At 41.2% G+C, this 12936-nt stretch overlaps 1 protein-coding gene across 1 annotated transcript in view; it reads right to left on the bottom strand.

Annotated features, from left to right (window-relative positions):
• Nucleotides 1-10319: 10319 nt before the first annotated feature.
• The window catches only part of DNAJC11 (DnaJ heat shock protein family (Hsp40) member C11), an 84589-nt gene continuing 81972 nt past the window's right edge, over nt 10320-12936 (bottom strand). The window contains exon 16 of the mRNA XM_072425555.1: nt 10320-12556. Within this exon, the coding sequence (XP_072281656.1) occupies nt 12531-12556 (26 nt within the window). The 3' untranslated portion in view covers nt 10320-12530. The remainder of the gene's footprint in view (nt 12557-12936) is intronic.

Consider the following 12936-nt stretch of genomic DNA (forward strand, 5'->3'; position numbering starts at 1 on the left):
AATACAAGATAGGGACTGTAGGTTTGTTCTTAAGTTGAAATTGTATGTAAGTCGGAACAGGTTCATTATTTTAATAAATGCAATTAGGACAGATGTTCGTCTAAACATATTATTAGGCAGTGTGGTGTCAGTTACTGTATAAAATCCTCACTGAGAGTTAATCACAAACAAAGCATAAAAAAAAAAAATCTTTGTGAAGCCTAGACATTCATTAACTTTTTGAGCAAGCTGTGCTTTGATATGCAAAAAGAAACAGCTGCAGAGTTTGTCTTGTTCATTAAAGAGTTACAAGAGGTTGTAGAAAGAGCTCACTGCCCTAAGATCAACCACAACCTCAGCTGTGTTTAGCAAAAGATTTCTTCTGCAAGTCATGCAAACTGCCCCTTTCAAGCCTCCATCCTGCACACGAGTGAGCAGGGAAGCCCCATTGGTATCGGGGATTCATGCGTATGTGGGATGTCCTTAACTGCTCCCTCTGCTAATGACGTGAACACTCCAAGACTGCTGAGGATAGACTATCATGGGAGAACCTAGATGATCATGCAAACCTACAATGGATCTCATCCAGGATTGAAAATATTGGCCAATTCATAACAAATGATTTTTAAGAAATAGATTCTAGTTGTGTTGGATCACCCAGGTTTACCCATGATAGTCTATTTTCCCCAATCTTGTAGGCCCTCCATGCTTGCTTATGCTTGGTGTGCCAGTCCTGTCATTGCTTGGCATTCTATTGTCCTATAATTAGGGTGGCTACAATACCTCATAGAGTCCCATGGTCACTTCCAACATAGTCACCCTTCTGAGTCTGTTTCAGATTGGAGGTAAAGTAGAACCCATGTGCTGTCTCTAGCTGGCACTGCGGATGATGGGATTCATCAGGAATGCCGATGTGAATCTACTATGCAGTGCTTAGGGCTCCTGTCCCAGCTGAAAATTCATTGGCACATGTTCTTGGTTGCAAATTATACAATATTTATGAAGGTTCATCTTTTGTGAAACATGAAAACTTGGCACAATAATTCATCAAGTCTAAAGAGCCTGCACAAGCAAGGATTTTAATCTCATCTACCTTAGGCTCAGAGTGGTGGTAAGGTTACTGCTTCCTTATGCTGGAGAACTGCTGCCTGTACCTTCTACCCAGGGCAGCCCCATACAGAATGAATAGGGGTGGCAGTGAGTGGTATCAGTACTGGTGACTGTTAAATTTGTAGAGGCTAATGTGAGTGACGGAATGGCTGGAAAGGAACCGGCTCTGGTTCTGGCTCTGGATCCTGCTGCAGATCTGAACCTACCTCTAGGTTAGAGCTACATAAGCTGTGCCATCAGGATTAATATTGTCACATGACTATGGCAAAGTTTTCTGCAACTTTTGTTCAGATGATAGTTTTTACAGGCGGTCAGTGTTCCCCAGATTCTATTGTATACAAAATCACATAAAACACATTGCATTCTATTATTGTCGTTTTACTTACATTAGAAAAATGTTTTAGTGCACTTTTGGACATTAGCATAAACCAAGACAATGCCCAGTGTAGAGAAATGCAAAGCAACAAGTAAGAAAATGCAGTGTGAGTACTTATTCCGGTCTTGTGAGATGGTCGGGGAACTCCGCTGACACAGGTACAGCCACATGTTCTGTCTCCTGAGCAGACACAATGCAATGTGATGGAGTCATTCCCAACCAATGCCATACTCTATAATTACCCTGTAATCGGCGCGGAAACTTCTGCAGCTTGGAATGTATACATCATCTAGTATAAAGGCAAAATACACTCCCCTGCCACGCCTCAGGTTATGGGAACTATGGGGAACTACCCTGTTTCCCCGATTATAAGGCACTGTCTTATATTTTTTGAAATGCCAAAATATGCCCTAGGTCTTATTTTCAGGGGATGTCTTATTTTTCCATGAAGAAGACTACCGTACACATTTATTGTTGAAAGTCACTCATGATCACTCATGTTCCATTGATTGTTCCCTTCTGATCACTCATGTGCCATTGATTGTCCCCTTCTGATCACTCTATGCAATGATTGTCCCCTTCTGATCACTCTATGTAATGATTGTCCCCTTCTGATCACTCTATGCAATGATTGTCCCCTTCTGATCACTCTATGAAATGATTGTCCCCTTCTGATCACTCTATGCAATGATTGTCCCCTTCTGATCACTCTATGCAATGATTTGTCCCCTTCTGTTCACTTACCAGTAATTAAGTGTAGGGATCTCCGTTAGGGCAGGGATCAGCAGCTTGCTTCCTGGTGCAGAATGCCGGCTTGTTACTTTCAGTTTCACTCTGCACTGCAGCCAGGAGCAGACACGCGCTGCAGCCAGCATCAAGGAGACACACACAGGATCGGATATCAGGGGATGTCTTATTCACGGGTGAGTGTCTTATTTTAATTATTTTTTCAAAAATCGGGGGTGGCTTATTTAATGGGGATGTCTTAAAATCGTGGAAACACGATATGAAAAATGAATGCACACAAATGATTGGCTATAATCACAAGGGATTTTTTGCACCTCTGAAATGTAGGCAGGTCCATGACCCCCTGCATTCATAGTGGAATCCTCGGTGAGATTGGGTGTCATTCAACACATAGGACTGAGGACATCTTGTGGCGAAGAAGAATTGCAGTGGGAGGTTTGCCGTAAAAGTGTTTTTGCTGTCTGTGACCCTGTTGGAGATATTTCATCTAACTTCCTGACATCTGTCAGTGTGATGGCAGGGCAAGAAATGAAGAGATTGGTTGTCACTGGGATAGAGGTTCTAACTAAAAAAAAAATAGCATAAGTGTTAAAAGACACATGATGGGTTGGTTAGTGCTAAGGTCAGCCAAGGGTTCTCAGCATCCTATGGCTGGTTTTAAATTTTTCCTGATTTTCTTCCTCTGGTTAGGACTGGAAATGGTTAAATGAATACATAACAGCATGGAATGTCTTTGTTACATAGCGGTGTGTAATTCAGCATTCACATAGCTCAGCTCTTCCAGGATTCTCATCCTTGGAATGTGCCATTATGTCATCTGTATCCGCAGCAGCACATGATGGTGAGCACTGCACCCCGTGTGCCTTTATTACTAATACTATTAGTCACAAAGTGCTGGGTGTCCCTGTGACGTCACCATGTTATTTTGTTTTCTGACAATACCGGTTTATGTTTTATAATGATGGCTCTGACAGCAGCCAAAGGCAAAGAATTTGATGGCTCACCTGAGCCGTGCGCCCTGCGTGCTGTCATAAGGTTACGGTTCAGAGAGGTTCCTCAATGATGAGGCATGGTGAGCATGTGTCACGGCAATCATAATTGTCTTTGATCCACATTCATGTATTGTGTGGTATTTATAAGCATAGCGGTGGTAGGTACAGCTGGGTCAGGCGTTTATATTAGGTTTGGCTGATAAAATTCCACAGGGCCAAAAGTTTGTGGTCACCTGATCATCAGACCTACATGAGTGTGGTAGACATCCCATGAGCTCAACAACACCATGAGCTTGGTGGGCTCCCCATGAGCTGGACACCCCATGAGTTGGGTGCTTGGGTTTGGTTGATGAAAGTCTACAGGGCTAGAAGTTTGTGGTCACCTGATCATCACACCTACATGAGCTTGGTGGACATCCCATGAGCTCAACAACACCATGAGCTTTGTGGACACCCCATGAGTTGGGTTCTTGGGTGTGGTTGATGAAAGTCTACAGGGCAAGAAGTTTGTGGTCACCTGATCATCACACCTACATGAGCTTGGTGGACACCCCATGAGCTCAACACCACCATGAGCTTCGTGGGCTTCCCATGAGCTGGACACCCCATGAGTTGGGTACTTGGGTTTGGTTGATGAAAGTCTACAGGGCAAGAAGTTTGTGGTCACCTGATCATCACACCTACATGAGCTTGGTGGACACCCCATGAGCTCAACACCACCATGAGCTTAGTGGGCTTCCCATGAGCTGGACACCCCATGAGTTGGGTGCTTGGATTTGGCTGATGAACTCTACAGGGTCAGAGGTTTTTGGTCACCCAATCATCAAACCTACATGAGCTTGGTGGACACCCCATGAGTTTGACAGCATCATGAACGTGGTGAACATCCCATGAGCTCAACAAGACCATAAGCATGGTGGACGCCTCATGAGTTGGGTGCTTGGGTTTAGCTGATGAACTCTACAGGGCCAGAAGTTTTTGGTCACTCGATCATCACACCTACATAAGCTTGATGGACACCCCATGAGCTTGACAGCACAATGAACATGGTGGACATCCTATGAACTCGACAAATTATAAGTGTGGTGGACATCCCATGAGCTGGGTTGTTTGGGTTTGACTGATTAAACTCTACATGGCCAGACGGTTATGGTCACCTGATCATCATACCTACATGAGCTTGGTGGACATCTTATTCCAAAATCATGGAGTTGCTCCCTTGCCATATCCTGGTGGGTCACCATTGATCCTGCTGAAAAGACTGCACAGGATATTGGAGCGCATCTGGGGGAATTTGTGGCTTTTCATTCAAAAAGATTATTCACAAGTTGTTGAGGGGAAGACCTGGCTCAAAGTTGGCATCCAATTTATCCCAAAAAAAATTTGGAATGAGGTCATGGCTTTATGCAAGTTTCACCACCCCCAACTCATCAAACCATTTCTAATTGAAGAGGCCTGGATCATGGGTATGGTTAAGGTGGTGGCAATAAAAGATTAAAGAGAACCTAAACTTTTAAAACTGTTGTTTTGTATTGATCTTCCATCATATATATATCTTTGATTTACAGATCTTCATCTATAACAGGACAAAGAATTCCCAGAGCAGCGCAGGTTACCCAAAAGGTCAAGCACAGCAGAGCTACTTGCTTTACTGCTCCCTTTGTCCCATTAAAACCCCCACTGACCGATCTGATATAGGAGGAGTCATTATTTAGATGCTTGAGCTCTGTACAAGTTGCAAAGAAATCTGGCCAAACCTTTAAGGCAAGAGCAGACTTTTGAATTTGCAAATTGTAAAAATACGGTCACCCCAACCTCCTTTATAATAGTCTTGTTGCTCTTTTTTTTCTTTGTGCATTATGCTCTGAGCATAAATAAATATATTGAAAAAATATAGTGAAAGTAATGTGAAAAGAGATTGGAGCGCCCTCTGCTGCCTTGTCTGAAGATTACAAATATATGCAATTACCTATTTTTTTTAGTACTAACCATACTGAAGAAAACATATGAGCAAACCCATTACAAGGGAGGGTGAAGTGACCAGAGATATTTTTTTTATTTTAGATAAAGAAGTAAAGAACATAAAACTCATCACATTTTTGCAAAAAATAGGGAGATATCATAACTTCTTGTCTTATGCAACAGGAAATGAGGGAAAATCTATCTGAGGTGAGAGAAACCTTCTTAGACAAATCGGGGAATACCTAGAAATGTATTTCTGTTATATCATGTTCCATTATGGCTCTATTGGGTAAAGAATGCCCAAATAATGTACGTTTGCGCCATCTGGTGGACATTCATGAATATGACAGGCACATGTTTATAATGTGTTTTTTTAATTCCTTTTTATTTTGATGGAACAGCAGCAAACTCCAGCCAGATATGAAAATCAAAATAATTGTTATGCATGTACTTTTCAATGCAGGTGCAGAAAATACCTGAATATGCTTAGGTGTCCTCCTGCTGCAGTCTTTCCTGAAGCACTCAGATTGGAAGATGGAGTCAACACTAGAAGCCAATCGGGCCTTGCTGCACTTCACATGTGCTCATTGTAAATTGTATAGCAGGTGAGCATGAGGTTGACCCAATTCCTGCTGCTCCTTCATAGACCAATTAGCAGGCTGCAGCTGTGTTCTGTACATTACATGCATTTTTAAATAGCCAAGGCCACCTGAAATGTTTTTTAAAGGATCTTCAGTGGTTATAAATAGTTATGGAAGGCTGCACTAGTCTAATAGAGTCTTTACTCTACCCAAGCCAATCCTAGGAGTAGGCTCTTACCCCTAGTGTTAGTGCTTGCTTGTATGGTTAAGCGCGGGCATGCCGCCCAGTAACCCCAATTCCATACCTACATGTGATCAAAGCCTAGATGTGCAAACACAGACACTATGGGGCCAATTTATTTATGTTGCCCCTACATTCCAGTCTTCTTTAAGCAATGGGGGTTAATGTGCATAGTCACAGTAGTGACATGGCATTGCATTTGTGTGATTTAAAAGCCAAGTGGAAAAAAAAAAACACATCGACATCCATTTTACAAGTAGGTCTTATGATACCACACACACAACAGGTGTATCTTGTAAGAGCCCAGAGGAAGGCGATTATTATCTGTTATATAGAAGTCTGCAGGGAGCTAATATCTGAAATAACGGTCATATGGTGCCATCCAGTGGCCATTTATGATCACTACAAAAATAGCTTATTTATAGAAAAAATAAATAAATTACAGTACACGTTTTATCTTTTCAAAGTACAGAAAAATACTCATTTACTGAAAATACAGTTCTTCAGTGGGCTGGAAATAGACTGATGTTTTGAGGATTGAGTGCTGTAAGTCCTGGGCAGTGTTTATTTATTTAGTTTTACCAAAACACTCTGATTTCTGCAGATAAAGGATTATCATTCTGCAATCCCTAGACCAGGGGTGTCCACACTTTTTTGGCTTGCAAACTACTTTTAAAATGACCAAGTCAACAATAAAAACTAGGACTTATTAACTTCTGTGTGCGGTAGAGTTTATTTTGAAAGGCAGGGTTCGCGATCCACTCGCCTTGCCTTTGCGATCCACGTGTTGGGCACTGGTGTTGGTGTTCGAATTCGGGTTGTACTTATATTCCACCCGAATATGGCTGTTCAATATCAGATAGGCCCGACCCAAAAAACACGAGATTCGACTTTGCAAATCCGTGTGTAAAAAAATGTGTTAAAAAAAGAGGCTTTAATGTTAAAGTAATTTATTGAATGTAAGTGATTTGTGTAACTAACTTTTATTTTTCTGACAGGTTATCCCACAATGACAAGATGATTCCCACGGGTGCACAGCCATGGGAATTCTCCTGTCAGTATGGGATCCCTAGGCCCTAAAGGTTAAATGAGGACAAATCTCTCCATTCATCACCTCTAGTGCTCCGTGGTTGAGGAAAGATAAACCCTGATGATAGCTCAAGCATCATCGGGATTTTCCTTTCCCCAGCCAATCACACAGCACTAGAGGTGAATAAATGTGGAGACTTGTCCCCATTTAGCCTCTAGTGCCCGGGGATCCCATGGGACTCCTCTATCCAAGAACACATACTATAGCTACACTAGGGCTGCAAGAGAAAATAAGGAAACGGAGCTGTCAGCTTTGCTCCTCTTATTGCTCTTGCAGCCCTAGCAGAACTGTATGTGACTCCATGGCCTGTGACACAGGCACAGCCATGGGAATCCTCCTGTCAGTGTGGGATCCCCAGGCAATAGAGGATAAATGGGGACAAGTCTCCCTATTCATCACTGCTAGTGCCCTGTGATTGGCTGAGGAAAGGTAAAACCCTGATGACAGCTCAAGCGTCTTCAGAATTTTCCTTTCTGTGTGAATCCTCCTGTCAATGTGGGATCCTCTGGGACTAGAGGGGAAATGGGGACAAGTCTCCCCATTCATTATCTGTAGTGCTCTGTGATTGGGTAAGGTAAACCCTAATGACAGCTCAAGCGTCATCAAGATTTTCCTTTCCCCAGCCAATCACAGAGCACTGGAGGTGAATGAATGGGGAGACTTGCCCCCATTTAGCCTCTAGTGCCTTTGGATCCCGTGGGACTCCTGTGTTCTTGGATAGAGAATCCCTATCCAAGAACACATACTATAGTTACGCTAGTGCTGCAAGAGCAATCAGGAAATTCTGCGATGGCAAAGAGGCATTTTTTTTAATGAAGAGATATAACAAAACATTTTGGTAAATCTAAGTAGTTCTGATCACTTTCTCCCTGATTAGTGCAGAATCCTGTATACACGTGTGGAATGTTTTGGGGCATACAATAGATCACTGAATATCGATTAGACTGGTGAGATCTGCTCTTTTGTAATAGCTCCCAGTTCCAAAAACAAGAAAATAAAAATAGTGAAATGCTGATGTTTTCATGTGGTCACTGGTATTTGTATTACTATTCTTCCTCTCCAAATAGTGGTCGAGTTCTAGCATCCTACCCTATACAGTTAAAGAAAACTGCAGAATTTCCAAGCTTGGCAAGATGGATGTTGAGGTCATGGCCTCACCATTCACATTGATAGGGAAGCGTAGATCTAAGGATGGACAATGGAACTACCAATTCATCAGTGATCAGTACCAACCATACATAGGGAGGGCTTTATTCCAAACATCACTTGCAGAATCAACAGATAACTGTTATGTGTAGCATGAGCAGTTTAAATTAACTTACCAATCACTATGGTGTCATGAAATGTGTAAAATAGATTTGTTAGTGGAGCACTGAATCAGGATTGCTCTTTTAGGTAAAAGGCTGCTCTCTAAGATCTGATATGGCTGAAGACGGGGTCTCTGAACTACCAGTAGTCATTGTGGTACAGAGAAAAGTGTACAAGGATGTCCAGTTTTTATTACTAAAAATGGAGAGCCAGGGATGCGTAAACAACCCCCCTTTAAACAGGTGTGGGTGTAGGGGGAAAAGAAAAAGAGCTTAACTGATAGATATTCTGGAAAAGATATTTCTAGCATGGAATAAAAACTCTGGTCATTGATCTAGCGAGCTTTAATCGTCACAGCAGCCATATGATTATATATAGATTAGATTGTAAGCTCTTCTGGGCAAAAATTGACCTTAGACTACATATGACTATGGTCCGGACATTAGATTGTGAGCCCCTTTGAAGGACAGTTAGTGACAGGACTATGTACAGCGCTGCGAAAAATGTTGGTGCTAAATAAACACTATATAATAATATACAAATTGCTCCTTGCTCTACATTAACAAAAAAAAAAACAAACAAAAAAAAAACAAATAAGCATGATCAAATTGTCCTTCAAGGGATAAAGTGATTTTTGATCGAGAGGGGGAAGAATTAAGAGACTGCTTGTTGGGTACAAGTAGTGTATGTAATAAGTATAAAAGTGATCCAAAGAGACATTGTCCATCAAAACCATAAGCTTCTTAGATAAAGGCTCCGCATTCAAATATTTTACAAATATTTCCTCCACATGTGTACAGACATGTTAGGCAATATAAGAAAACAGACACGATGGGGTGAAGAGCAGGACTTAGCAAGCCAGAACAGAGTTCTAGAAAGGGCTTTTAACATATTGTCAGTTGGGTCCTTGGGTAGAAGGGTGCATGCTTTATCAGTACGGTAGTCACTTTGTTAAGGCAAGACACTGCCAGATCTATAGTGTTGGTGGACAAAAAACAAAATGTTCTTGAAATGCATACATGGATTGTAAGCATCACTGTTACCAGTCACTGTAAAAACTTGGATGAAATGCCTTTGTGGTGCTTTTAGGTGCAGAAAAGACTGAAGAAAGCATCACTTGGCATACTTAGGGCCCATGTAGTCAGGGTCTGATTAGGGCTTGCATGACTGTAGTAAACACCAGAGGAGACTCTAATGAGGGAATAGAGCCTATAAAGACAACATGATTCAAAGCTGTATAAGGCGGCAAATTGCAAGCAGCACCGGATCCATTAGAAGAACGTGAACTGAGGGGGACATAAATATAGCTGGACTCCCCCCCCCCCTTTGACACCCTCTTTCCACTCGATTCTTGACTCATATGTTGTAACCACCACGTAAAGCAAGGCCTTAGGTACTCGAGCATGGAAGATATTCCTTCAATGCTAAATCTAAAAAATCAGATCATGGGGAGCGTATTACACTCCAAACACACGCCAGAACTTTTTTTTTTCATGTTAATTCTTTCTGTCGTAAAATGTGACCAGCAACCCATTCTTCTAGGTCATAAACAAAAAACATGGTGAAAGGAGGGGTTATTTTTGGATGGCCTACAGGTTTGTTTCCCAGTGCCCGATCCTCTGGTAGAAGACTGTATAACTAGTAACTAGTACACTAGTGGCCAACATACTGCACCTGGTACATTGACTGTTAAGGTAAAATTAGCTCTGGTTGAGAAAGCATGGTGTTCATGCACTGACACAGGACCCTGCCAAGATATGAAAAAAAAAGATAAAGAATCCTTCAAAATTAAGGCAGTTTTTGTGCAACAATTGAATTTCTTACAAGCAATCATTAACGACTGGTTCTTTGCAAGCTAATCTCCCCAATAAGGAGCTCAATGTGTCCAAAGACATACCTTAACATATTAGAGTTTTCTTCAAATCAACACAACTTTGAAAAATATTTTTTTATTTCACATTGTATTTATTTGTGTGTGTGGCATAGTAGAAAATGAACCATTGCCATGCATATTCTGGTTTCCATTCCTCTGATGAACCTACATGAAGTACTTGCTTGGCGGAGTAACAAGGAGGAAGAAGGGGGGAAAAAAGAAAATAATGGAGCACAGATAGGCACGGAGCAGATAATGAAATGTATCGCATTGAAGGAAAAGCCCTGTGGTGGTATCTGGGGAGTCCTCCTCATATATACACACACAAAATATGACATCTTTAATCTACTCTTAGCCTGGAGGATCACAGCCAGCATAAACAGATCACAAGGGAGACCCCGAGGAAATGTTTCGCCTTGCATTCAACAAAACACAACAAGATGTTTGACGACACAGGGATAAAATATTGAAGAGGAATATAAAAAAAAAAAGAGCAAAATCAGTAATCTGAAGCTGCTGTCAGAGTAAATAGTTTTGACCGTCCCTGTATGTGAGGAAAAGAATATGGAATAACAAGACAGACGTAACCTGTTAACTGAGCAGCTATAAAATACAAATAAAACCCGTATGTGTTGTTTTTCTTAATAAATATGTACTGATGTTACGTCAAGTGATGCCTTGTTGCTGGGAATTCTGGGTGTGTAGCTCACTTGGAAAAAAGGAAAGATGAGGTCCAGTCAGTTCTTTGTAGTCAAATATCAAACTGACAGCAAAACACAGCTTGTGGGAATATGCATGGAGACCGGGCATTCCTTTAAACATAAAACATGGAGGATGGTCATTCCCCAACAATGCTAATCCCCTGACTATCATGATGATCCAACAGCAAGTCAATGAATAGGGACAAAAATGTAAATCACTTTGACTTTCTAATTTGCATGCTTGTTCAAAGAACTGAACCCAGACACAGCCAATCAATCAGCTTTCCGAAGGAACGCAGCAACGCAAGGTTATATATTTTAGGTTAAATTGAGTTGGAAAAAGTTAAAACCTATGTAAGGAATTTTTACTAATGTCTGTGTGCCCATTAAATGATTTGTATAAGCAGAACCCACAATTAACCTTATAAATACCTTTACCCACCTGTTCCAGCATTACATTTTGTTTTTTACTTTTATTGTCATGCCATAACTAGGCTTGCAATGTTCTTGCTGGGGTGGCTGCTGGAAATGCAGTTCCTTTTTAGGTAGTCAAGACTCCAGAACTACATCTTCCAAAAATCCTTTTGTTTGTTTCGGGAGAAAGAAATTAATGTATGGATGTGGAAAGGGACAGAGAAGGGTGCGGACAGGTTGAGTTCTGTAGTCCAGCAAGCAGGGCTGACAAAACTGATTTGGGTTTCAGTGCAGAAGGCACAATGTTAGCCCAAACAGAAAGTACTGAATTTATAGCAGAGGTATGTCTGTACTTTTTTAAAGAAATAAAACATGAGGATATAGCAGATGCACTTGTTATGTTGCTCCCACTTTGACATAAACTTTAAAGAGATGTGTCACCTGTTGGGTTTAGGTGACCACCTACAACACAGACAGCAACAAAAAACCCATAAAGGATCTAACTTATTCCACCTGTACAAAAAAAAGGAAAAATATTTATTAATCCTTTTCTGTCCTAGTGAGCACTTTTCACCAACACAGGGTACGAAGACAAACTGTCCAATAGGAACATAGATAGTGATAACTAATACTATTTCTCATCTGCATATTACCCGTCTTTTTGCCCCCCGTCACTCCATTTGACTGCTTGGACCTTAAGAAGATTTTACAATACAACATTTGGAACCAGAAAATCCAGCCCTAAAGTAAGCTGAGTGACCTAACATAACAATGGTTTCAAGACAAAAAGGCTCACAAATAATGCTGATGGGTTATCAGGGACATTCTCTGTTCAGTGCCTTCCAGCTTCAACCCAGGAAAAGGTAAAACCGGGAGACAAAATATTATATGGCTATAATGTTAAATTCGGAAAACTGAACTCATTTGTGACGCGTCCATTGATCAAGACTTAATTTGGCCATGATAAAACAAGAGTCATTTATATGCATATCGTTTTTAAGATATATTATATCTTGACATCCATTTAATATGTATAACCTTAAAAAAATGGGGGAAATTCTATTGGAACATTCAGACTCTGGTGAGGAGAATCCTGGGAACGTTTCTGGCCTGGCACAGTTTTAGCCCCATGTCTCTGATGAGTATCTGGAGAAGGCTAGCCATCCATATCGATCTTGTGAGCTAAAAGAGAAGAAAGGCACATTACCTGGATTGTTAGTTGATTGGCAGTTGTCTCAGGGGGGCACGTGCCTACCATCTCTCACACTGCCAGACGTGGCCTAATGTTTTAATGCTGTAGTTATGAAAGTGTAGGAGGGAGGTGGATCTAGAGTTGATTTCATTTATTATGTTTTTTAAGTGTTAGGATGAATCTACCCTGTGGATTGGGACAACTATGGTTAGACAGAAGTTGCCCACAGCATTGTAAGTGAATACAGGAAAGTATAATGAAAAAAATACAAGTACCGCGTCAGAGGTTTAGCAAATCTAAAGGAACAATCCTACACGTTTCAGGGGCAAAAATATGCCATTCTCGCTTCATCAGGGCTTCAAAACAGACC

This window comes from Pyxicephalus adspersus, chromosome 11 (genome assembly GCF_032062135.1).
Source record: "Pyxicephalus adspersus chromosome 11, UCB_Pads_2.0, whole genome shotgun sequence".
Lineage (NCBI taxonomy): Eukaryota > Metazoa > Chordata > Amphibia > Anura > Pyxicephalidae > Pyxicephalus > Pyxicephalus adspersus.